This window comes from Amblyomma mixtum, chromosome 2, assembly GCF_055824585.1.
Source record: "Amblyomma mixtum isolate Tamu chromosome 2, ASM5582458v1, whole genome shotgun sequence".
In the NCBI taxonomy this organism is placed as follows: domain Eukaryota; kingdom Metazoa; phylum Arthropoda; class Arachnida; order Ixodida; family Ixodidae; genus Amblyomma; species Amblyomma mixtum.
The window spans coordinates 148,587,773-148,615,594 of NC_143013.1; the positions used below are offsets into that span (position 1 = coordinate 148,587,773).

The 27,822-nt window shown below is 47.5% G+C and overlaps 1 protein-coding gene across 1 annotated transcript; it reads right to left on the reverse strand.

Moving 5' to 3' along the window:
• Nucleotides 1-283: 283 nt before the first annotated feature.
• On the reverse strand, nucleotides 284-4,895 carry LOC149361224 (uncharacterized). The gene is made up of 2 exons (XM_089568023.1): nucleotides 4,696-4,895; nucleotides 284-650 (listed from the first exon to the last, which is right to left on the reverse strand). The coding sequence occupies exons 1-2, from the start codon at nucleotides 4,893-4,895 to the stop codon at nucleotides 284-286; spliced, it is 567 nt and encodes a 188-aa protein (XP_089424149.1).
• Between the last annotated feature and the right edge of the window lie 22,927 nt (nucleotides 4,896-27,822).

The window sequence follows — 27,822 nt, forward strand, 5'->3', positions numbered from 1 at the left end:
CAGCACTTTTCATCTACCAAGCTTCTATTGCCAGTCATAAATGCTTAGTATGAGCAGAAAGGTAGATGAACGCAACGTAGACTGCAGTTCTAACGTAGACTGCAGTTCTCACTTTTTCGATCCATATCTGAAAGAAAACAATCGAGGACGACGACCATTCCAATTTACGCTGACCTGGAAAGCCTCGAAGACGTCGTCAGGTAAACAACCGGCCTCTTTCTTACAGCATCGAGCAGTACGGTCTATTCTAATGCTTTGTACTAAAATGAAACCAAAGAACCGGTCACGCAAAACGCAATTTTCTTTTCATTCTGGTAGGCGTTGCGGCCCCATCACTTCCAGCGTGCAGGACACCGGAGGAATTTGCGTTGCCGTCGCTTGCAGGGAGCATTTCAGGCATGCCGGCTCGGTGCGGCGTTATGCCGGAGTCTTGAGCCGCACCGTCGTGGCGTAGCGGATCGGGGCCAAAGTTGACGGCGCGCCGCTGTTGCTGTGGCATGGTGATCATAAAGACGCAGAGGAAGAAGACGAGCACCATGGTGGCCAGCACCACAAAGCGCTCGACAAACACGGGATCCCAGCAGCTGGAGCGTAGCTTGTCAGCTTCATTGTCGGGGGCAGCCGCCTTCGGAACCGCTGTCTTGTCGGCGCTGCGGTTTGAAATACGCGGAATGTGAGGCTGGAAACTAGCGAGCATATTTTAGCTTGGAAGCAGTAGTGCAAAAGAAATTGGACAAGATTATACGCACTTAAGATGAACCGATGTAGCAGCGCACCATGGCAACTACCGCAGCAAAAGTTTGGTTTGGGCTACTTGGTGCCTTTTTACGTATAAAATCAGACGGTACAAGCACGTACTATCGGGGACAAAGGTGGTATACTCCACTCGGCGGAAGCCGGAGCAACGGTAAACTGCAGCATTTTGGCAAGCTAAAGCACGAAACATTGAAACGAGCCGAGCGACATGCCTGCTGATAATAAAGGTCACGCACTGGCTGTCTCGGTCCCAGATGCCGCCTGTAGATGGCGTTACAACGCAGTTTTCCGTTGCTTCGGCTCCCGCCGCATGGAGTATACCACTTTTGTCCCCGATAGTACTTAGACATGCACAAAGCACGGCGAGCGTAAGCTATAAACCTCGCATTTAGGAAAGGCAAGCAGGTATGAAGCAGGTTGGCTGGACCTGATACAACGACAAGCTAGCGTCTGTTCTTTACTGTGGTTGTGGATGCGTGTACGTCTATGCGGCTTACCACGTGCTTTTTAGATCGATGAACTTGCAGCATTGTATATCGATGAGCCTAATAAGCTGCGGGGATTCATATAAATCATGCAGGAGCATACTACAACGTTTTACTTCAACGACGTGGCTCAGCATTTAAGTAATGGCGCCATCTTCGATGCTTGCTGGAGGCCTCTGTGCAAGCTCTCATAATAAAAGTTTTTTTTTTCTCGCTGATATTTATTTTACCTAGGGCAGCACCTCTTACATTCCAAAACATAATAGCTGTAGGCGAGCCGCCATCTTGGTGCCACTTCATGAAACATCCGTGCCATTGAGCTGTCCAGGGGGCTCAAGGACAATAGAATACCTCTCAGGTAGTCTTGCTGAAGTGCACGTCTTCAGCGGTCATGATGTTATGAAAGTAAAGCAATTACCATTGGTAGAGGTTGTTCTTGAGAAGTTCACCTCGATAACCTATGACAAACACCACGCTGTGACTAAGTCGTCTTTATACTAGCGTCACAACTGGCTTCACGCAGGTTAAGCCAATTCTGTATATATTTTTAAGCATTGCCCACCTTCCATAAAAGAAGACTTCGAAACTTGTCGCGCATACCTCGAGCTTCAATTTTATTGCACTCCATCAGATGTACGGCCTCTATGCTTAGGGGAATTCTCTAAGAGCGTCCGTTTCCGACCCCACATGCCCCGCCAGCCTCAGGCAGCCCCCTAGTTCACAATGATTTCCATTGCTCGCATGCATTAAAAAGCGACGTTTTTTCACCTCTGACCATTGGATGAGCGCACAAGGTATCCATTATTTGAATACATCAAAGTCAACTATTTAGTATAGAGGTAGCAGATCCACTATTTCACAATTAGACCGGTGTTTATATCAGCGCACCTACCGTGCATCTCATTGCAAAGGAGATGCGACATTTAGACAATAAGCTGACAAGTGCGATATTTTTCAACTTTTGTTGGTTTGTAATCTCTTTTTAAAGCGCTACTTTTAAGGGCCGCTTGCAGAGGAAAGAAATCACCGTCGGCGTTGGCCGTGCTTTGACTGTGGGCGAAAAATATATCTGTAAAACCCGGCATGCGGTAACCGCCAGAACAAGACGCGCCGCTTAGCGTCCCTGAACCAAAGGCCTCGCAGCACCATCACTGGCGGCAACCCAGTGGAAGACAGGGCCGCTGCTCAGCGCTGTCCGAGGTCGCGCGAGCTCCAGCCGTGACCTCCAGGAAAGGTTCAGTTTTCTCTGCTGGCAGCATGGCAGCCAGTCGCGGCGTGTGCTCGGTGGTGTGGTGATGGCGGTGAACTTTTTGTACACTATGTACAGAGAGGTTTTTGGGTCAGACCTTAAGGGCGTGACCCTTACAAATTCAATAGGGGGGGGGGGGGGGGGGGGGTCCCGAGTCCGGGACACCGGTGGCTTCTGCGACGGCCAGGGCTCGAGCCACCACGGCTTGTTGGGCCTGGAGGTCGGATAGGGCGTGGTCGCCGCTCATACTTTGTGTTCGCCTTGCACTCTTGAGGAAAAATTATAGGACTGCACTCGTCTGCTCAACAGGGGAAATGCGAAAGCCTTTCCTTTTCCTCTCTTTCTCCGTCCATGTTTATTTTCTTTAAAATTTTTATGATATTTATTTTTATTTGGTTTATTTCTTATTTTTAATTTAGTTTTCTGTTCTTTTTTTAATTTCCTTGTGAAATAGTATATTTTGATTACGTTCTCGTTTAATTTTAAGTTTTTTTATTTTGAAAATCTCTAACGTCATTATAACTATGATCATCATCGTTATCACCAACTATCACTATCACTCTCATCATCACTATCATTATCGTCGCTCTTACCACCACTCTCGCTACCATCATCACTATCACTATCTCTTATATCTCACTATTACTTATAGTAGCGATCATTATCACTCTGACTACCATCACTACATATCTCTAGCACTATCGCTATCGGCAGCTATCGTTACCACTACCATTACCATCACTATCACTACCTTCACTACCACTATCTACTCCTAGCAAGACATGTCACTATCAATAGCGGTCATTATCACTATCACTATTACTGTCTATTTACTATCACTACTACCATTATATATTTGTGGTTTGTCAACTGTTGCTTAATCAACTTTGACATTTTATTTTAGTCACCATACAAGAGTTCGTTTGGTCACTTTTGCAGACAACTTCCGTCTACAACAGCCGTCCACGCCACTCATGAGCCAAGAAAGGCTTACGCTTTAACATAACTTTATGTAATTATGACTGCCGCAGCATCTCTAAAGCTTTCGCATCACACCGCTAAGATGGAGCTTAAGTGTCCCCGAATTTTTTGCTTCAATCGTTTATAGCAGGGTGCGTGTGGTCAATAAATTTTGTGTTAAAGTCAACTCTGTTATTCCCGGCACTCATTCGTCATGTATTCTTTTTTTATATTGTTGCCGCCATGAAGAATCATGAAATGGCGGACTTGTCATCCGCAGTACTACTACCGCTGTCGCATAGTGAATGATTGCTTTGACACACTCTGAAATCTCTTCTGGAAGAAGAGCAGTGCCTTCATGCCTACGGCTATGTGCCTATGCGCGCTTGCATATGTTTATAATAACTGTGCTAGATTTGAACTTTTGAAGCGCTACATTCTTCATAGATATTTTCGCAGGCTAGAATATGCAATGAAGTCTTAAGGCTAGACTCCTAAGCACGGGTAAATAGAGGACTACTATAAAGTGGTTGTAATGGTAGTTACGTTTTATCTTCGCCAGCCTCGTAACAAACTGCTAGTGGTGATTAAACGAACTCAGAGCCATTGCTGCTACGTGCGTCCCCTTCCAACACATGTGCGTGGTCCTTTTACAAGTGCCATAAATCTTAAATGACATATACACTGCCTGTCTTCTACCGTAGTACGGTGCTCCTAGAGAGCCATGAAAGCCAGCAAGCTGACCATGTAAGTGGGTTCTTCTTTTCTCACAATACTAGCGGCGAAAGAAGATAGTCGCAAGTCAATTCTGAGTAGCCCTGTGGGGCGCAAGAGTGCGGTCATGTATTTAAAGATGGCAGCAAGAGCGGAACAGATCGATGCCTTTAGCAACAGAGCGGAGGTACCGTTTTCTGCTAGAATCAAAGCTTACCCACATTTTCTAGCTTTCTTGCGCGCTGTCCTATTATAACGAATCCCACCCCTGCCCCGACGAAAGCTTCTTATATTGTAAACAATAGGCGTGCGCCTGTCAGTAACGCGTAAGTTGCGCTAAATACCGAAAATTAATGCTGAAGTTACATTCGTGGCAACAAGGTTTGTCCCGTGTCTGAAACTTTCCTGCCGCTACTTCTGAACTTTTCTACTAGGAATTATTTGCCTTTATATTGAGCAAGTACTATTTTTTCGAGGCTGTTGTCCCGAGCAGATACGTGCCCTTGAGTAGCGGAAGCTTTCGGGACTGACCTGGGAACACCTGGCGACTCCTGCTTCTCGTCTGGCGCTAGACTGAGGCGCACGGCATCGGCGAAGAGTACGAGGCTCTCCTCAGAAGCCTTGTAGAGTACGCGGGTATCTCGGGCCCTATCGCGAACCTGTACAGCCGGCAGAGTCCAGGAGATCCCAGAGGCCAGCTGTATTTCTCCAGGCTGCGCGGTGGCCTCCATGTCTCGCCTGCCTTCTTTTTCTTCCGCTTCGGCTCTTTGTTGTTCTGCACCCGAACTTCTTCCTCGGAAGCACTTAGCTCTGCTCATATAAGCTCAAACGCACTCGCTATCCAGTGGCTTCGCATTATAAAAAGTACAACCGCCCCCCAATACACCCCACAGCGAAGAGTGTGGCTCCACAGGCATGCTTGTCCACATGCACTTGAACTGCCCAAAAGCCAACACCGCGCAACCTCGATCATTCTCCGCCATAAACCGCGTGAGAGGTCTTGGTTGCCCACGTCAGCGGTAATACTCTGCATGCCGCCGCGGTGGCTCAGTGGCTATGGTGCTCGGCTGCTGTCCCGAAAGACGCGGGTTCGATCCCGGCCGCGGCGGTTGAATTTCTTTGGAGGAGAAATTCGAGGCCCGTGTACTGTGCGATGTCAGTGCACGTTAAAGAACCCCAGGTGGTCGAAATTTCCGGAGCCCTCCACTACGGCGTCCCTCATAGCCTTAGTCGCTTTGGGACGTTAAACCCCATAAAACCAAACCAAACCAAACCAATACTCTGCAGCACCTGTTCCCCATATTGGGGAGACAAATTAAATGCCTTCCCCTCAAGGAGGAGGAGGAGGAATAAGAGGAAAGGCAGGGAACCGGAAGAATAATCGGTTTGCTACCCTACACGGGGAAAAGGGGAGGAGATAAAAAAAATGAAAGAGAAAGAAGAGTAGCGCAAAACTGAAGTCACTATGAAAAGTCAGCGGTCTTTAAATTCACAGCCTATCATGCAGGCGAGATGTTCGCAAGACGAATAGTTGCTTGGGAGCCTTCACCGCCGACGATCGCCGCGGCTAGTGGCCGAGAATCTTCATTTCCGCCAGTGGGCGTGGATCTAAACGCTCCAGTGCACAGCCCTCAAGAACACGGAGTTGCAAATGGGTTGTTTGAATAACTGCTTCTTCTACCTCTCACTGTAACTTAATAACACCCACACTTTTTATCTTCAGGCATTACCCATAGCACGCTCAGTACCTTATTTTTTGTGCAATTACAAAGTGAGGGCGTGTGAATAGCACTGCACTGCGTTTGCTTGACACCGCTCGTTTTTTTAGGCAGATAGAGGGATGTCTTCAAACCTACGCGGCGTCGAACGCTCGAACCGTCATCACTCCGTTTACGCCTGCAGTTTATGGCCGTCATGGTGACTCCACTCGATATGACCTGTTCTGGCAACCTTCCGGACCATTGTTCCCCCGCACAAGTACAGTCCATCGCCTACGACATCGCCATTTCCTCTGAATATCAACGCATGTCAGCGGCCCGCGCCTTCCAGAGGGTGTGTGAACACCATTAGTCTGCGGTCGCTTCACAGCATGCGTTTGTTCACGCAGACAGCGGGATGTCTTCAAATCTACGTGGCATCTACGTGGCAATCTATGCGGCAGAACTCGTTTGCCGTCATGGTGGCTGCGGTGAATATGTCCTGTTCTGGCAACTTTCCTGAGCCATGGGCCCTGCGCTCAAGTACAATTCATCGCCTACGACATCACCATTTCCTCTGGATATAAACGGACGCAAGCGGCCTTCCTGTGGGCGTGTCAACGGCATCGTTCTGCGGTTGCTTTACACCACGCGTTTGTTTATGTAGACCAGTATTGAAACTTCCATGTTTGCTAAGCCAGCAATCTAGCAATGCCTTGTCTTCTGCTCTTCCCACGCCCATGATTCCAAGTAGGTTTGCTTGTGCAATCATTTGATGCACGTGGTGAGATGCTCTTGCAGTGAGCAGGCGTAGAGCTTACTCCTGGCCCTGGTTCTGGTGTTGCTACACGATCTAAGGACAATGAAGCAGACGAGGCGCTACAGAAAAATCTGAATGGTATGCTAACTTTAGTAGAAGTTATTAATGCACCGAGAATGGAAACGGAGCAGTCACGTTAAATTACTTCCATTACTCAAAAAAGTCAAGAAACCAAAAACCACTAAAGGGCAACTTGAGTCTCAAGGTGATTGTGCTTGGCGTCACCACGGATCCTGAGCTCCCATACACAAACTATCGTCCAAACCGTGGCTATAAATTTTAAGTTGAAGTGTAGAAACCATGAGTGGCGATGGTCGGGGCCATGTGGCCAAGCTCTGGCCGACGGGCTCCCCGTCTATTTACGAGGCGGGGAACTCCGGGACCTTCCTGTGAATACGACAGTGAATCACAGGGGGCATTTTAGGAACTGTCAGCATATCCATACAGCATGAATAGTTCTTTTTTCCAAAAAACCTAATCGATCCCTGAAAAGGATTCGCGCCGATGAAAACTCCACCAATACTCGACTTGACTGGGACCACTTTCCTCATTCCCTGGTTATTACTCTGGTATATAAGGGACTAGTTGCTGCAATGTCCGTCTTTGTTATCGCTAGAACCCTTGAGAAAATGATAGGGGAAAAGTGGAAAGCAAAAACCTTCCATCCGGTGACTTTCTTTTTGAAGTGTAGGAGAAAGATTACTTTGGCACGCTTCTCAAACAAAACAAGTTTGCTCTCCTCCTGGTAACTGTCACCCCCAACCGTAATATAAAAAGTGTACGGTGTGATTTCAGAACGAGATCTGATCCGGGAAGCCGAGGAATCTTGGATGGCTAATATTCAGTAGCCAAGGAATGTCAGTGAAGCCAGTCAGTAAGCTTGTATACTATTATTGACGGCTGAATGTAAGGCCATTGTAGTGCACTAGCGCAAACACTGGATCTGGTAGTGCCCCAGCAAGACGCCATTATATGCCTTTATTGGAGCCAATTTTCCCCTGTTTTCCCCGGTGTTCGACAAGTTCCAGGCAATTATTGGCGTGCTGCTTGGGCTTATGGCCCTGTCCTCTGGAAAACCCTATAAAAACCCTGTAATGAATTCCCTCCTGAAATGTCTTAAGTCTGAACGCCATTGAACCTCAATATTACAATATGCTGGGTACCAGGTATGTGTGGGATATATGAAAATGAGGAAGCTTATAGGCTTGCTGCATCAGGTGCCAAACTGAGTCGTATCGATGTAAACCAACATCGATACTATGACCTCAGGCCATATATTCGATCAGCACTCCGTGAACAGTGGCAGCAGGATTGGGATGAAGAAAAAGAGCCCTAAATGCACGCACTAAAACCAAGGATTGGAAGTTATGCCACAGAAAAACAAAACAGATTCAAAGAAGTTGCTATCTGAAGACTGAGGATCCCATGTATACACATCACATGCTCACAATTTTTAAAGAATGCACCTTGTGTTTGGCGCATGATAGCCATAGTTGCTTATGCGCCATAAAACCCCATATAACTAACTAAAGAATGCACCGGCACCACAGTGCGCGAGATGTGGAGTCCACATCTAAGTTGTCCAGACAATAATTATGTGTTCGAGATTGGAGACAGAAAGACGACAACACTTCCCAGAAATATACACATTCAGAGTACCAGTGCACCCCCCTTTATTTTTAGGTGATGACAGCATGTTTTCAATTGACAGGGTTTTTAAATTTTTGACTCTTTTAGGCTTTTCGCACGATACTTCTTATTCCAAGTAACCTCCGCCCCGCCTCATTGCTGAGGAGAAGGCTGAGCTTAGCTGTAGCTTCCAGATGCCTCGTCCTTCTTGCTCAAGCAAGCATTGTTTTTAAGGCTACCTGGCTTCCTCTTTTACATGTAACAACTCTTCCCACAGTTTTAGGCGCTGTACACCTCTTCAGGCCCTTGAACCTTGCTTATCATCCTCTTGACAGACCATAATCATAAACATGCTAACTATTCGTAGGCCTTATACACCCGGTGTTGATTTTAGCATTTGGCATATATTAGCCTGAGCCAATCAAAAACCTTGTGTCTAGAACTTTTGGCCTTGGATGCCCTTGAGCCGAAAAAAACCTAGCATCATCATTAAGAAACTAAAGCGAGAGCATATCTGATATTGATGCGGGCTGTCAGCTCTTGAAATTAAAACGTCTTAATCTGACGTGGCTCAACAAGAGCTGCTATCCCTGCGTGAACTCGCTGATACGAATAACAAGAAAAATTTATTGGGTGCATACCGAATAAGTACATAAATTCTGTATACAGGTGAGGGTCCCAAAGTCAAGCATCTGTTACGGGTCACCCCGTATTTCGATGCGAAATGGAATGCCAAACAAGCAGCAACACAGACATGTACCTTCAGAACCTTCAGAATAATAATTGTAATATACCGTATTGCGGGTTTTTCTCGTGAATATTTTCAAAAATTTTCCCGCCTAAACCGCTTGCTCGTTTGCGCTGAAACTGCACACGGAGCTTGCGTATTATGGTAACTTTTGTATCGTAGCAAGTATTACAACGTTACTTAAAAATATCATCATATAACGTTACTTAAAATATCATAAGTGATTTAACGAGTCTTTACCATTCAAAGGATATTGTTTGCAACGTCCGCCTCGGCGCCTTGTCGTGACGCTTTCCACTGCAGGAAACAGATGACGCCACTTTCGCCCTTCAGCGAAAAACTGAGTTGGCGGGTTTTGGTTCAACGATCTCTACGCAGACGATTACGTTTTCGCATCATGCACGGCTCAGCTAATTAAGTACCGTTGTAAAACTTGCTATGACACAAAAGTTACTATAATACGCAAGTTCGGTGTGGAGTTTCACCGCAAACTAGCGTGCGTTTGAGGCGGGAAAATTTTTGAAAGCATTCACGGTAAAAACGCACAATATTGTACAGGGAGAAACTTTATATTTGAAAGAAATAAAATAAGAGATTATCAAGGCGAAGTTCATAACGGATATGTAGAAGAAAATGTACAAATGTACAAAATTGGCGGGGGCTTAGCTTTGGTTAAGCCTGGTAGGTTGCGAAAGCAGGTGTTTGATACTGCATATGCAGCGCCTCTGGTGGGAAGAGCGCGGCGCGCCGTGGCAAGCGGCCGCCGTTACCCGACGAGCCGAGTTGGTAGACCGTCTCTCGCTCCTCGTATGACGTCAGGCTATAACGTCACTAGCGCCTGTACGTAATTTCCTTTCATTCATTTGAGGCGAACGCCTTCAATGGCTCATGCTCACGGTGTCCGTCCGTGCTCGCGGCGTCCGTTCATGCGATGGAATCGTGCCAACTGTGGCCTCTCCTCCGCGCAGCGGCGCAACCTCCTGCGTAATTCCTTTCCTCTAATTCATTTTCTTCACTACGGGCACTCTTTGTGTTTCTTCTTTCACTCCCACTTCCTCCCTTCCTCTGCAAACGGATGACGGGTGTCCACCGAGAGATGCGTGACAGTTACTGCGTAATTTCCTTTCCTCAAATAAAATTTTCATTTTCTTCACCACGGCTCCTCTTCGCCTTTTCTTTCCCTCCCACTGCCTCCCTTCTTGTACGGTGCGGTTCAGGTGTCCATCGCGACGGTTGCTACGTCAGAGGTCATTGTAAAGGTCAAACGTGGCTACCGGCCGCCGCTACGCGAAAGGCCGTTAGTGAGCGTAGTATTGCTTTCGGAATAAAAACTATTGTACAAAACACAAGAAAGGCAAAAAGAGAACAGCGCTGTGAAAAACAATCATGATATTCATTAAAAGCGATAAGAGAAAACTGAAGTTGAAATATCAGAGTACAGTTGTCAAGCCAGAACAAAGAAGGGAAAAATTTCTAGCACATAATTAAGAACAATTTCAGAAAGGGACAGAAGCTGTTCACTCCATTTATTGGAGGAGAAGAAATTTTTTCAAATTCGGTTTCTTCATAGACAAAGACATAGGCGATTTTAAATTCACGGGTTAATTATTTCGCTAAAAAATACATTCAAAATGAGAACAGCGCTTTCCATAATGATTATAATCTTCAGGTAGCAAAGAGGTCTTTCGAACTGCTAGTCTAGTATGGTTACAATTTTTCAAAAAAAATTGTCAATAAATATTTAAGAAAGTGTGTTATTCATTAACCTGTAGGACATGATAGCTAGGTTGTATTGCAACAAATTATTCACGGATAAGATATTGATACTGACAAAGCAAACGCATAGTATGAATTCTGGTAATGATACGAATAGCCTGATTTTGAATGTGCTGAATCGAGTGCAAATTACGGTTGTGTGTTGTACTGTTGTGGAAGTGTCGAGTGAACAGAGTGATGAGCTCCCAACGGAAGATAGACGAAAGGCTTCGGCACAGAATAACGGCAAGGGACGGCCTGCAAGTACAGACAAACAGGAATCCTGGTATCCAAACCCAGAGCCACCGGACCCGGGTCTGCCTGCACCTGCTACTTTGAGTCCTGTGCTTGCTGCTCAGGAGCCATCTGTCGCCCAGCGATCACGAGAGCTGAACACCCCTACTGTATAGTCAGTGGAGGCGCTACAACCAGTGAGTGTGCGACATGCCTTCTGCGCCGGCGGTGCCCCTTCGTCGCCAGAGTGCAGCAGTGCGTCGTCTGAAGTGTCAGCCTCTAGTGTGTTCGGTTCCCCGTCGGCTGTCAGCATGGTTGCGACCGACGTGGTCCACTCGGCTTCATGGGCCGAAGCCTTGGCTGTCTCAGAAGAGACGATGGACAATAGCGCACCTTTGAAGCGTCCTGCAGATGATGTGTGTGTCGATGGCGATGAGCAGAAGGCTACTGGTGTGGCGGCATTGGGAAAGGTAACCTCAAAACGAAGGGCGACGTCTGTCCTACAAGCCGCCGATTTGCAGGCTGGCCACCCCAGTAAAGGGATGGCGTTCAATAAGGCAAGCACCAAAAATGGCGGGCGTAGCAGCATTTCATATCGCTACCCTTAACATTAGGGGTTTGCGCAACCGTCGAAGGCAACATCAGTTACGGCATATTTTAAAGAATTGGGATGTCAGTGTAGCAGCCATCCCAGAAACTACGCTGTCCCCTAAAAGGAGACTGAAGTTGCTCTCGAGCCTTTTTTCGCAATTCAATGTTATTGTTTGTCACTCAAGAGGCTTATCAGGAGGGTGCATGTTATTCCTGGCCAACACACTGGGGATTACGGCCGTGTCGTATCACACAGATGATGACGGGCGACTTATCTACTGTGATCTCGGAATTTCGGGTGCACAGTGGCTGATTATTTGTGTTTATGCTCTGCAAAGCAGCGTGATAGAAGGCTACTTTTCCTGTCACTAGTCGACCATTTGTGCACGGATCGTAAAATTATGCTGTTGGGTGATTTCGATTGAGTTTGTAGGGATTAAGACCGAGCAGTGTTAAGGAAGCGTTATGACCCTAGTGCTGCTTTACTTACTGAATTGGCATGCGAATACAACCTGGCAGATGTTGGGCAAGACAAGGGACATAACATTCATTTCACTCATTTTTAGAGCTCCTCTAGTGCTCCGCTTGATAGGACTTACGTTTCAGCAGACGTGTTAGACGGCGTTTGGGTTGCTGGGTGCGGCCCATATTCTTCAGTAATCGCTGCATCGTGTCTCTTAGAGGGAGGTACAGTCGGCGCATACTCCATTCTCGATGGCTGCTGCGGAAGCTGAATAGCTGTCGGCTGTCAGATGAAATCTTCAAACTTGATTTATCTACTTGCTTGAAGAAACATGGTCACGCGGTGACCTCTCAGTATTGCAGAAATCGGACTTATTTAAACAAGAAACAAAAGCATTACTATTGAAACCTCAGCAAGAACTGCGTTTCTGTAAAGACATCACCTTCGATAGCTCGGCCTTACTTTGGTTGAGCTACATGAGATAGCGAGGATTAGCCCAGGTGCCTATGTAGAAGATACCACTGCCGTAAAAGCATAGCTACAACAGTTTGAAAGCGAAAGATGTAAAAGTGGCCTTGATAAGGTATCGGACACATAGGTTTCTGAATGAGCAACCATCTCGACGGGCCCTGAGTGATGAAAGGCAAGCTGCTTTTGCTAAAGAAATAATGGAAATTCAGTATGGTGGTTGCACATACAGAATGGCCCTGATATTACTGGTGCTTTCTTTGACTATTATCGGAAGCTGTTTGGGGGTTGTGCGGGCATAAATGCGAGATCAGATGACAGCCACTTATGGGAAGCCTTTTCCCGACTTGGCGATGAGCGCGTGCTTTAGTGGAGCGGCCTATCAATTTGGACGAAATCAAAATCTGCCACTTCTGACCTGATGGCTTAGAAATCTCCTAGGCCAGATGGCATTACAAGCGAGTTCTATAAAACATTTTTAACTTCCCTAGCCCCTGCCTTGATGAAGGTTTTCCAGGCTTCTTACGATGTTGGTTTTTTGTCCCCGCCCCCCCTTTTCTATTCTGATCATACTATATTAATTACAAAAGGCACAGATACAAATCGGTTGAAAGCAGTTGAGGGATGTCGTCTAATTTCGCTCTGTAATGTACATCACAAATTTTTTGCAAAGGTCCTTTGCAATCGTCTGCAGCTAGTTGTCGCTCACTTAACCGGTACGCATCAGGTCTGCGGTATGAGAGGCCACAGCATTCTAACCCATATTCATATTGCACGTTAAGTATTGGAGGCAGTATCAGATGAGACCGGACAAGTAGCTCTAATTCAGATTGAGCTTGCCAGGACCTTTGATAAAGTTCGTCCCGATTTCTTGTTTGCGGCCTTAGAGCATGCAAATATTGGAGATGTTTTGCGTAGGTGCATAAAACTGCGCTATAAGGAGTCTTATACAAAGCTAATTATTTACCAAGAGCTAACCAAACCTATTTCATTGAAATTATCTATTTGCCAGTGCTGTCCATTATCGCCTTTGTTGTTTGCCCTATATCTTGAACCCCTTTGCCTCAGTAATATTAACAGCAGAACTATCCGTGGTTTCTCAATGGCGCAGTGGGAAATTAATATTTTAGCCTATGCAAATGATGTCGCCCTCTTTCGTTCTGACAAAACGAGTGTGCTTGAGGCATTACATTTGTCTGAACAGTTTTGGGAGGTATCCAGTGCGGCTGTTAATTTAGATAAATTCAAGGGGCTTTTGGTTGGGTCATTGGGGTACAACTCCAAGTCATTATGGTCGCGAAAGCTGGGACTTCAGGACCCTTCGCTACCTAGGGGTTCCTGTTCATTGAATTTGCAACCGTGGAGCATAGTGGGATTCACAGCTAATATCTATGAGGCGACAAACCCAGGCTCGGATGGGTAGAGAACTGTCACTGTTTGCTCGGACTCAAGTCTGCGTCATTTTTTATGTGCAAAACATGCCTACCTGCAGTACGTTCTCCACTATGCGAAGATGAAAGTGCAGGTGATGCATAGGATATTTGCTACCTTCGTATGGCGCTCCCAGTGGGAATCGATGCGTCGCGATAACCTATTTCCTTCTCTAGAGTCTGGTGGAATAGGCCTTGTTCACTTATTCATACATCAGCTTGTTTCATGTTTTTCCTTTTGAAATCGGCAAACGACCCTCTTTTAGCAGCTGTGCTTAGTAGGCCTCTCAGTACTCATTTGCCTTGCCTTTCCCGTTCGCATCGAATGGACACATTTGTGAGAGGCCTTTATAAGGATTTCTTAGGGAAGTTGCTGACACTTTCAATTCGCTCATCGTGCGCTTTTCTTTAAAATACCTGTATAGCTTCTCGAGAAGGCAGATGGCTCAGACAGTTACAAAGTATTTGTTTCCTGTATCGTTTTGTCGGCAAACCTTCATAGAGTTCCTTGACACTAGTGTTTTAAAACGTGTTAGGCGAATGTGCATTTCTTCTGTTGGAAAAACATTCCTCTTTTAACTCCACACAACTACGCTGCCTGTAAAGCCATGGCTTCATGATAAGGAGATGCTTGTTCCATGGACGGTGAATTACCGCCTGTGGAGTGCACCAGAGACTACTGAACATTGCTTTCTTGTGAGCAATGATGTTGTGTTTTTCTGGGACATATTACAACTAACAATTAAGAAGGACACTGACATCGCACCCTGCACTATCCGGTTTTTGCCGGCGGAGAAAAACTGTGTTGTGTCATATGATCTATTTAAGTTGCTGGAACAATTTAGTCTCTGGAAGAGCTGCATGATGGAGCGGCACGCCGAATCACCCCGCTCGTCTAAATCTTTGTTTCGTGAACAATGCATTTTGGTGCGGGAAGTGTATGCTGCCCTGAAAGAGCCTCCTAGCTGGCTCCCCTGTCTAGATGCTTTTGCGTGCCGCCCAGATTTTTGATCTTTTTGAAGGCGGGGTCACGAAGGGGTATGCTGGCCTGGTGTTTTGCGGCGTAAGCATGCTTAATTTTTTCTTTTTGGCACAATTTATATGCAATAAAGAAAAAAATGCGGCGGTAACCTAGTGGTCTCTCTGAACGGGGTTTGTTCTCACAGCCGTGGGTCCGACTCCCGGTCATAGATATTGATTCAATTCATTGTTCTCTTTTTCGTGGTTTGACCTTTATGTCAGCTGACGGTCAAAACTAGGCACCCGGATATCGAAGCACGAGGTCCCGTAGTGAAGCTTCCGCTTCAAAATGTGGTTGTGGCGTCTTTTTCGAGCAGTGTATCTCTTGACAATCGCGAGTGCCCTATTTTCGATGTTGCGCCCATGGCTGCAGTATCAAGCATTCTCAGCGTTATAGAAAACTTAAGGTTTCCTCTTCCTGCGGTGTTGACCATATTAATTCTAAATTCTCTATTGGTAAAAAGTCGTCGTGTTCCATAGTCCTTAATAAATTCTTTAATCAGTCACTTGAAACAGGTTGCATTTCCAATGATCGGAAAGATGGTAACGTGATTCCTCTTCATAAGTGTGGAAATAAGCATTGCCCCAGCAACTTCAGTCCTATATCGCTTACTATTCTAACGCTCTTATCAGCGGCTTGACAGCCCTGCCGCTGATAAGAGCGGCGGCAGTTCAGTTCGCCACGGTCAGCGGGCACGCTCCGTTTGCTCGAAGAGCCGTTGAGAGCGCTGCAATTTGGTAGCCCACGAGCGCAGTCACGTGGAATTTTTTCATATTTCGCGATCTTTCTTTAGATGCCGGAAAAAAGGACCCCGTAAAAGATACGATGCTACACTAGATCGGTTGTTTCTAAACCTGCTCTACAACCTAACGTAACGCTCTTGGCACTAAAATTAATATTTCGAAATTTGCATAATTCATCTTAGTTAATTAACTAGTTAAGTGGAATATAAAAAAATATTCTGAGGAGCGCCACATGATGGCAAACATGTTATCGTTGGTTTCAGTGAGTGCGGTTTGCCGCTTTTTTTAAATCCTTGGTTCAAGTTACGTGAAACACCCTGTAGATTCCGTCCTTAAAACCAGTTCAAACTTTCATCAGAACCTATCACGAAAAGTTCCTTCCTTTCAAACTGTGTTTATTGCAGTAGTGCAGGTATGCCACCACTAGCATCGGCATTTCGTGCACTGCTGTTCTTATGGCTGAGATCATTATGCAGTACGTTTTACACATAACTAGTTGAAGCGCACGAAGACTGCGTGTTCTAGAAAATTTGTTTTCTTTAATGCAGTGTAGGCAGCAGCCCCTTTCAGGCTATCAAATGTCACTAGACTTAAGAGGGAAGAAAATGAAACTTTTTGAGTAGCAAAGTTAGTTAACAATTTTGTTAAAAAAAAACAAATTTGATCTGATGCTTAGTTCGGCTTCTGAAAGGGCAAATCGACGGAGATTGCCTTGTTGTCACTTAAGGAACATGTGTTGCAAAATATCGGAAAGGGTATTTTTACCCTCGGACTTTTCATTGATTTCAGTAGAGCCTTTGGTTCCCTTAAGCACAATATTTTAACTTATAAATTTTCTCAATATAGAATTTGCGCTACGCTCCTAAATTTCGTTAAATCATATTTCAATAATCGGCAACAATCTGTCTATATAGGAAGTGATCAGTCTTCTTTTCTGCCTGCAACAAACGGTGTGCCTCAGGGGAGTATTCTAGGCCCGCTGCTCTTTAATATTGCCACGTATCATTGTCGTGTTTGTTCGTTCACTGTCAAGGCTGCAGGAAAGGGTTGTTATCATTTTTGTTCGTGACGCGAGAAGCGACCGGACTAATCTCGATTGTTCACAGCCATGAACAGCTGCATCTACGTGTTTCTAGATTACTCTAGATGATCTCGACCTGTTATCTCGAAGTTTCCTTGCCGGCTTTAAATTGAACGATGCCGCGAGCAGCGGGCATTCGTAGTTCGACGACCGACGAGCACGTTTGTTGCTTACGCCGCCGCCGAGTGATTCAGTGCTTTTGCGGGCGCAAGTCAGCCCAAATAAAGAGCTTTGTTTGCAAGCCTTGTTGCTGTATTCCTGACCGCTGGACTGCCGTCACTACAACGTGACATCTGGTGGAGGTGCTGGGTAGCCTTTCATGTTCCGGACACCCCCTACAAGCCGTGACGCCAGCCCTCTGAGTCATCAACCGCAGGTCCTGAGTCCAGTCCACCGCGCTAGCCGGCGCCTGCAAGGGGACGCACCAGAGTTCGGGAATCTGCCGGACCCTACCCGGAAGCGAAAGCCAGCAGCAACGTCCACCATGAGCTTGCCCCAGATGACGACTCCAATCATTCTGCAGCAGCCCCGGGTGCCACCAACCTTCGACGCTTCGCCTGGCGCCGACCCCGAAGAATGGCTGGAGCAGTTCGACCGAGTGGCTGTCTTTAACAACTGGGACGATGCCATGAAATTTAGGTACGTCTTCTTTGCCCTGGAGGGACCAGCAAGAGTCTGGTTTGAGAATGAGGAAGCTAACCTCACGAACTGGGAAACCTTCAAGGAGCAGCTTCTAAAGACCTTCACGAACGTTGTGCGAAAGGAGAGCGCCCAGCAGCTGCTACAGTCTCGCATACAACACCCAAACGAGACCGTGGCTGTGTACACTGAGGAAATGAAGCGTCTCTTCCGGCGTGCCGACGCAAACATGAAGGAAGAAGAAAAAGTAAGGTTGCTCATGCGAGGAGTTAAAGAGCAACTCTTTGCCGGCCTCGTCCGAAACCCACCGAAAACTGTCGCGGAATTTGTAGAAGAGGCATCCACGATGGAAAAAACTCTGGATGCCCGAGCCCGCCAGTATGACCGCCAGCAGCGCATTTTCTCAGCAAGCTGCCTGGACACCGCTAACAGCAATGACCTCCGGGATGTTATACGTCAAGTTGTGCGAGAGGAGCTCCGACGATTGCTGCCAACGGGAACGCAGCCGCAAATTTCATCGCTCACGGACGTCATCAGGGACGAGGTTCAACAGGCCTTGGGTGTGACGCCGACACCCACGCAGCCTCTGCAGCCCCCAGCCATGACTTACGCCGCAGCTGTGCGCCGTCCTGCCCCTCGACGACGGGACCCAAGCCCCTATCGCCCTCAGCCAGCTGCGTTGGACCGCCGCCCACTCGCCCCAACCCGCCCGTCCTACGAACGACGCGCGCAGCCGAGGAAATGCGACGAGTGGAGAACTCCCGACCAGCGCCGCCCACTATGCTTCCACTGTGGCGAAGCCGGTCACGTCCTCCGGGACTGCCCATACAGAAGACTGGGCATCCGAGGGTTCTCTTACGACGCTCCACGACCCCGACCCGGCCAGCGACCAGCCGAAATCGAGGAGTTTTTGCGTCGGGAAGAATACTCATCGCCGAGCCGCCTATCACGTTCCCCGTCGCCATCGTCCCCGCGCTGTGTGTCTCCTAGCCGAGGTTACGCCATGCGTGGACGCTCCCCCAGCCCCCGAAGGTTAAACTAAATAAAGCAGCCTCTGGAGGTGAGGTTGCTTCTAAGCGCAATGACAAAGATCCTCCATCGACGAGTACTCAAGACCATGCCTCAACTACGACGACAGCACCGACGACGACGACACCGACGACGACGACACCGACGACGAAGACACCGACGCGGCCAGACTTGAAGCTTTTACCGCTGCCCAGTGAAGTAACGTCGCAGTACGCCCGCCGCAGCCTCACTACTCGCCGAAGCCGAGATCGAACACCGAAGACAACGTACAATACCAGAACGCGAACAAGTGACCTTGCAGTTACGGTCGACGGTCACGCGGTTACTGCCTTGGTGGACACTGGAGCTGACTACTCTGTCATGAGTGGCCCACTCGCTGTCCGACTCAGGAAGGTAACAACAACCTGGGATGGCCCGCTGATCCGCACCGCAGGTGGCAACCTGATTACGCCGGCAGGACGCTGCACCGCGAGAGTTACTGTAAATGGGAGAACCTACGCGACAACCTTCCTGATCCTACAGCAATGCTCGCGAGACGTGATTTTAGGAATGGACTTCCTGAATGAACATCGGGCAATCATCGACCTTCGATCCAAGTCGATCAAGCTTTCCACGGACAAAGTCATATCTGCAGCGACGACAGCGACTCATCGCGTTGCCTTAAACGTCCTCGACGAAGTACTGAGCGTGCCACCCCGATCAAGTGTCTTCGCCTGCATAGGTACTGGAGACGTCGAAACTGCCGAAGGCGTCGTCGAGGGGAACACCCAGTTACTCCTTGATCGAGGACTGGGCGTCGCAAGGGGAGTCGCCCAAATCCGAAATGGCCAAGCCCAGGTGCTGCTAACCAACTTCACAGAAGAATACCGGCATCTAAACAAAGGTACGACGATCGCTTTCCTCGACGAGCTGGCAGACATCAGAGACGTATTTGCCCTACCCGACCAACCCGCAGAACTATCTGACCAAGGCCATCAACCAACGTTTGATATCAACCCAGCATTAACCCGGAGCAGACAAGACCAAATACGCAGCCTTCTTCAAAAGTACAGCGACTGCTTCTCATCAGCATCGAACGTGCGACGAACCAGCCTTGCCAAGCACCGCATTGTCACAGACGAACACGCCCGACCACTGCGGCAGAGCCCCTACCGCGTATCGCCGCTAGAACGCCAAGCTATCCGCAAGCAAGTTGAGGAAATGCTTCGTGACGACGTCATCCAGCCATCGAGGAGCCCCTGGGCAGCACCGGTCGTCCTAGTGAAAAAGAAAGACTTCGCTTTTGCGTCGATTACCGCCGCCTGAACAACATTACGAAGAAGGATGTCTACCCCCTCCCCCGCATCGACGATACACTGGATTGGCTGAAGTACTTCTCATCGATGGACCTGAAGAGCGGCTACTGGCAAATTGAAGTCGATGAAAAAGATCGCGAGAAGACTGCGTTCATCACGCCAGACGGACTCTTCGAGTTCAAGGTGATGCCATTCGGCCTCTGCTCTGCCCCAGCGACATTCCAGCGAGTAATGGATACGGTGCTCGCAGGCTTGAAGTGGCAGATTTGCCTAGTCTACTTAGATGACGTTGTTGTCTTCTCCTCAAGCTTTGAAGACCACCTCAGAAGGCTTCGGATAGTGCTGGAAACGATCAAGTCTTCAGGCCTGACACTGAAACCAGAGAAGTGCCACTTCGCCTACGAGGAGCTGCTGTTCCTTGGTCACGTCGTAAGCAAGGATGGAGTTCGCCCAGACCCCCAGAAGACGGCTGCGATCGCAGAGTTTCCACAGCCTAATGACAAGAAAGCTATACGCAGATTCCTTGGATTGTGCGCTTATTACCGGCGATTCGTCAAGAACTTTTCGCGCATCGCTGAACCTTTGACCCAACTTACCAAGGCTGACGTGCCTTTTAAATGGGAAAGGCCGCAAGAGGAAGCTTTCAACGAGCTGAAGCGCCGCTTACAGGCCCCTCCTGTGCTCGGGCACTTTGATGAAAACGCCGAAACCGAAGTTCATACCGATGCAAGCAGTGTGGGCTTAGGAGCGGTCCTCGTTCAGAAAAATGGCAGAGAGGAGAAAGTTATCGCGTACGCTAGCCGTTCACTGTCGAGAGCCAAAGCCAACTATTCGACGAGAGAGAAAGAATGTCTCGCCATTATTTGGGCCACGTCGAAATTTCGCCCCTACCTATACGGACGACCATTCAAGGTTGTGAGCGATCACCATGCTCTCTGCTGGCTGGCCAATTTGAAAGATCCCTCCGGCCGCCTTGCTTGATGGAGCCTGCGTCTTCAAGAATTCGACATAACTGTAGTCTACAAATCTGGCCGCAAACATTCCGATGCAGACTGCCTATCGCGAGCCCCCGTAGACGCAGCACCGGAAGAAGAAGACGACGATGCTTTCCTAGGACCGGTAAGCGCCAGCAGTTTCGCGCAGCAGCAGCGCTCGGATCCTGAGTTGCAAAGCCTAGTTGATTATTTGAAAGGCAAGACCGCATCGCCTCCCCGGGGGTTCAAGCGCCAACTGTCGTCCTTCGTCCTTCACAATAATGGCCTCCTGAAGAAGAACTTCGCGCCCAACAGGACAGTACATCTTCTTGTCGTGCCCAAGAATCTTAGGCAAGAAATTATGCAGGCTTGTCATGATGAGCCGACTGCAGGGCATCTCGGGATTGCTCGCACGTTGCACCGCATCCAGGAGAAGTACTATTGGCCGCGGCTAGCTACCGACGTTTCCCATTACGTGAAAACGTGCCGTGAGTGTCAGCGACGCAAAACGCCTCCGACTAGACCAGCCAGACTCCTCAACCCCATACCACCTGCAACTAAGCCCTTTCAGCAAATAGGAATGGACCTCCTCGGTCCCTTTCCGACTTCATCATCAGGTAACAAGTGGATCATCGTGGCCACCGACTACATGACCCGATACGCCGAAGCAAAAGCGTTGCCTAATGGTACCGCAATAGAAGTCGCAAAATTTTTTGTCGAGCAAATTCTCCTGCGACACGGCGCCCCCGAAGTGCTCATCACAGACAGAGGGACGGCATTTACAGCGGAGCTGACGCAAGCCATTTTAAACTACAGCCAGACAAGCCATCGGAGGACAACTGCCTATCATCCAGAAACCAACGGACTCACAGAGCGTCTGAACAAGACCATCGCAGACATGCTCTCCATGTACATCGATGCCGAACACAAGACGTGGGACTCCATTCTGCCCTACGTGATCTTCGCGTACAATACTGCCGTCCAGGAGACAACCAGGTTTACCCCATTCCAGCTGGTATACGGCAGGAAGCCCACGACAACACTCGACGCAATGCTCCCGCACGTTTCCGACGAAGACAACCTCGACGTCGCCGCCTACCTTCATCGCGCCGAGGAAGCCCGAAGACTTGCACGGCTTCGCATTCAAGACCAGCAGCACACCGACGCCCGACGCTACAATCTGCGCCGACGAGACACGCATTACAAGCCAGGTGATCGGGTTTGGATATGGACGCCAGTTCGCCGCCGTGGATTGAGCGAAAAGTTGCTGCGACGCTACTTTGGCCCGTACAGGGTTCTCCGTCGGATCGGTGACCTCGACTATGAAGTCATCCCCGACGCCACGACAGCATCTCAGCGACGCCGCCCACGCCCGGAAGTCGTACATGTCGTACGCCTGAAGCCATATTATGAACGCTAAAACACTCGAAGTTTCATTTTCTGTGTTTATTTTCATTTTAAAGCATCGACACGATGCTTCTTCGGAAGGGGGGTAATGCCACGTATCATTGTCGTGTTTGTTCGTTCACTGTCAAGGCTGCAGGAAAGGGTTGTTATCATTTTTGTTCGTGACGCGAGAAGCGACCGGACTAATCTCGATTGTTCACAGCCATGAACAGCTGCATCTACGTGTTTCTAGATTACTCTAGATGATCTCGACCTGTTATCTCGAAGTTTCCTTGCCGGCTTTAAATTGAACGATGCCGCGAGCAGCGGGCATTCGTAGTTCGACGACCGACGAGCACGTTTGTTGCTTACGCCGCCGCCGAGTGATTCAGTGCTTTTGCGGGCGCAAGTCAGCCCAAATAAAGAGCTTTGTTTGCAAGCCTTGTTGCTGTATTCCTGACCGCTGGACTGCCGTCACTACAACGTGACAATATATACATAAATGACCTGGTGCACAATGATGATACTGCAAAATTTATTATATAGGCAAACGATAGCAGTACACTTGCCTCTGGTCCTGATATAAACAATTTAACTGCTAAGTGCAATGCGATACTTACCAAACTGCAGCACTGCACCTCTTCAAATTTGCTTCAGATTAACGCTAAAAAGACTAAGGTTATAATTTTCAGTGCAAAGAATATGACAGCTATGCTACTTAACGTACTCAAATACGGAAGTCAAGAAATCCAAGTTGTAGATAACCATAAAATCCTTGGGGTTACCTCCTCGACATACCATAACTGGGATACAAGATGAGAGACGTAAAATACAAGAAGGAACGAATTTCGACTTGAACAGTGTTAAGTGGAAAAAGAGGGTAGGAAACGTTCCTAAATGTACCACCTCATGGGCAGACGAAATTTAAATGTAGTTAGTTATTGAAATTGGCTAAGCACGAAGGGCGCGTTGTTGAAAGCATTCGAAATAGTCTTATCAAGTCAACAAATTCCAGCGGAGTAGACTGAATTTGATCTATGAATGGAGAAGAAATATCGTTAGCGTAAAATCCCTCAGACAAAATACAACTGCAAGCAATGCAATTAATAACGCCGAAAAGTATAGAAAGTAACACGATACTGGCAGAATATCCAACAGGTTCAGGAGCTCTAGGCACTTAGATGATATTCTCTTCGTACTGACAGAATGCGTAGAAATTGCCATAGCGGAAAACAGGCATCAGTAGTTAGCCTTCCTCCACATAAGTGGTGGGTGCTGCAACGTAAATAGGAAGCTCGGTGAAGCATGCTTAAAAGTGAAGTTATTGGGTATGAGGTAACAGAATGGCGGAAGGGAATATACCAATAGAACTAAGATGAAATAGCTTGAGAGGGGATAAAAGCTGCGATGACAGTCAGAGTACAAAAAAACCAGAACAGGACAATGTGTTATCACCCCTTCTATTGTTGATTCATATGATAAATAATGAAAGAAGGTTACAAGAACGTTACGTAGGTTATACCTTCCTGTACGATTCAAGGGAAATTAAAATATACCATAAACTCTCAGGTATAATCACTGCGGACGGTAGTGCACTATTTAAAAAAAATTGTATGGGATTGTTATTTCTCGATTGATCACATATAACCATTCTACAGATCAGGTGCGCTTACAGTAGAGGGACATGATGTGCCCAGGCTAGCAGCATATGAATGTCTCATGGGAGCGGGTAAACAAAAGACAGATATAAAGAGAAATACGAATATATACAGAGGTATACACTGGGCCCTAAGCAGCATTCCAAGGAAATTGGGGACAGCCCCGAAACACCTGAAACTTACTGTGTACAAAGCTCTGGTTAGACCTACTTTGGAGTATGCATCTTGCTTATGGGACCATTAAAGGAAATAAAATGGAGAGAAACTGGAAAATGTGCATACAGTGGAAGTTCGTTTCATCTGCAACCGCTACAGAAGAACTGACCGCGTAGCAGACATGATTAATATACTGGACCTTGAGACTCTGCTATCAAAACGCACAGAACACAGGCTCAAGTTCTTATACCTCTTATTCAATAATAAGGCCCAGGTTAATAAGTTTCGCGTTCTCGCCCCTGTATCTCCAGCACATCCTCGCATTCACTACTGAAATCGGTTACAAGAGTTCCGGGCTTGCACCGATTCATTTGAGAATTCCCTTTTCGCTAATAGTGTTTCCCATTGGATTACGCTGCCACAGAATGCGGTGGACCTGTCAGGATGTAGTGGACCTTATTGCCTGTTTGAAAGTGTGAATGCATGAATTTTCTTCTGTGCTTTTCTGTATCTCTATTTTGGTTTACGGTCCTTTGCTCACTCCTGCTTGGAGTCCAGGGGGAGTCTGCTGTAACGTTAAGTTAGATTAAAACCACGAAAAGACTACTTTGGCGACAGGGCCTAGAGGTGTTGGAATAATGCGGCATAGATCATTGCAAGAGTACATCTGGAGTAACGTACTGCGAGGTATTTCGGAAGGAATAATGTCAGGACTTACTTTTGAGAATGAGCTTTCGTGCTCAAGGGCAGAAGATAGAAATAATAAGCGGATAGAAATAAATCAAAGCTGCTGGCAGATTAACAGATTAGCGGGTTATAACACGGTAAAACAAAGAATTAATCAGTACAGGCGACATGGAAAGGGCATCGTTCGAAGCACGGGGAGCTTGGAATAAAGTATTTTTATGAAGATCGCCTGAGGACATATGGACAACGACAAGTGGGCAACTAAGGTACTCATTTGGCGCACAGTGGCGGAAAGGGACCAGGAAATAATCCAGCAGGTATGCAGGAAACAAGAACGGAGAAATAAAGAGATTTAAACTACATGGAAGAAACGCAGAAGGTGCGCATGGATAAGTGTAGAAGTGTATAAAACTGTACAGATATATAGAAATCCGAAAAGCAAATTAGGAATGAATCGCTCTATGATAACTAAAGAGGTGGCGCCCTGTACTTTATGGAGAGATCAGGTGTTCTGGAACTGCAAGTTTAAGTGAAAATAACCGAGATGATGGCACAAGTGCAGTGTGCGGCAAAGTCGCAAAAACAGTGACACATATTTTAGAGGAATGTGGATGCCGACAAAGCCGAGTCAGTCTCCTTGACGTCCTAGGTGTTAGCGATACAAAAGGTAATATGAGTAAACCTGTGGTAGGCATTAGCAAAACGCGATTGAAAGAATTCTGGCTCAAAAACAGAGAGGAGACGTAAGGCATATACAACATCTCGGGCAAAAATTTTGAATATTGAAAAATTTTAAGATGCTGTTACGCAAATATTGCAGTGGCGGTCCATTCTTCTGATGTGCAAGAAAAACTTTCTCTGAAAGTGTTTCCGTTGCTCGCATCAAGCAGTTAAGACCGACATAGAAAACCTATCGGGAAAGCTTTTTACGATAGCAAAGACGCTAAAACCATAAAGAAATTCGAGACTGCCATCGGTTGGTCGACGGATATACTATCGTTATACTAAATCGTTATACTAAAATTTTGCATTACATGAAAGAATTGCCTTCAACTGTTTAGCGCTCCAAAATGCATTTGTCCAGTATTCTTGGGGGTGGAAGTTCCGGACTGAATATTTGGTAAAATGTAAACGTAAATAGACTATATATGTATAAAACATGGTGAATTTGTGCCAAATAAGGCTAAGCTTGAGAGATACGTTAAGAAATATAAAGCAAATAAACATGGCCCATAGGGGCACCTCTCACTACTCGGTTTCAAAAAGGGCATTTCTTATATGCATCCTGCCTTTCACAGCTTCCTTCGTGTCTGCCCTCTGCGTTGAGGTGTTGATTGATAATGTAGGCAGTTGCGGGGCTTTTCCTCTCCTCAAACGAATCCGAAGCATCTAACGGCGACTTAAGACCACCCGAGGACAATTAAATATGCACCAGCCGGAAAATCTCGTTGCTTAGCAAGAGGTGCTTCCCTGATCGATGCGAAGGTCCACGCGTGGCCTGCGGCAGCGATGGACCGCACTGCACAGAGCTGCAGAGTAGGCGCGTATGCCTTAATTTTTGAAGCGAATAGCTTCACTAGGCTCGTCAAAACCGCGTTTGCGTGAACCAAACTATAGATTTGCCACAACTGCGCATGCGCGAAGCCGAGTGACGTCACGCGGAGCGCAGGTGGTCGCTGCTGCCGTCGTCGCCGCCGCGCGCTGACTCCGTCGTCTGACCTTTCGCCGCCACCGCGCGCTACTGCTCATGTGCGTCACCGCTTCTCCTCCTCGCGACCGTTTTGCCCTTCGCCGCTGCCGTGCGGCCGCCGCCGTGGTCCCAAGAGGAGAAGGTTCTTTCGCAAGGCGTTGCGAGAACGCGTGAGCGGCGGCGGCGGCCATAGAAAAGGCGGCCATCCTCGCCACCGTTCGACCTTTCGCCGCAGCCGTGCGCAGTGCACATTTGAAAGGAGGGGTATACGTATAAGGCGCGCTTGCCCATAGAACAGGCGCAGACACTCGCCATGGAAGGAGAGGAAGAAGCAACAGTCGGACGGCGCATAAACACCGATCCAGAAGTGGTAGCTTGGGAGTTGGATGAAAAGCAGCGAGAGCGTTTCGCTTCGAGATATCCAGGCTTAACCTTGTCTGAGCCACAGCCAATTTTTTGTCAGCTCAGGACTGCGTGCCTGAAAACTGAGTGTTAAAGCATCTGGACGTGCATATCCAAGACTGCTACCACCTAAAGCAGTATCGGAGCGACATGAAACTGCACGTTGGGAGTGAAATGGTGCGGTTCCGTCTCGGCTGCTGCGAGGCGCACGTACACCCCCCGTCAAAAGTATACAGGCCAATGTGTTTGCTTGTGAGGCCTGCAGTCAGCCTCGTTATGCATCCTCAGCGACCATAATCTATCGAAAGAGGAATGGCTATGCGTCCTTAATTTTCCCAAGCTTTGGACTGTTAGACTTGCTAGGGGGCCCCGCTAAACAGCTTAGAAGCAAACCCCTTGGGCTGTATACTTTGGACTGGGGCTGTACAGGCGCGGTCAAAAGTAAACGGAGCACGCAACTGTCTTGGAATATTTTTCACGCGTCACCTAATTGAAATTTCCAAAAGTGGTGCGCAAATGTTGGTAGCGGAGGTTGGTGCGCTTTCTTGTAGACACACAACGCTTCCTCATTACCAATGGATAAAGCGTGCTTGCACTTCGAACGCAATAGCGTGCTCCGTTTACTTATGGCCGCGCCTGTACATCGAGGCACCCTAGCAGCATCGATCTTATGGAGGAGCTCAGACTCCGGATAAAATCGCAGAAACTGGGAGGTGCAGGGAAAAATTCATTTCTGCTTTAAAATTGGGAATAAGAGGACGCCCGCGAACGGGTACACGTAACTGATTGTGTTCTTAATTTTTTTGAAGAGCGACAGTTTGAACAATAGTTACCGCTATAGAAGAATCACAAAAAAATTTTGAACCTGCACATAATCACTGAAGCAACGTTTTAGCTCAACAATAAATACAAACTGCGCATTCACACAATATCATGGACGCATGGTTGGCACCACAATGAAACCTTAAGGAACACTTCAAACACTGCTTCCCCATTAATTTGAAGCGTGAACAATATATATGAGACATGCAGTTTCTGCGATTGCCCATTGTGAAGCGGCAT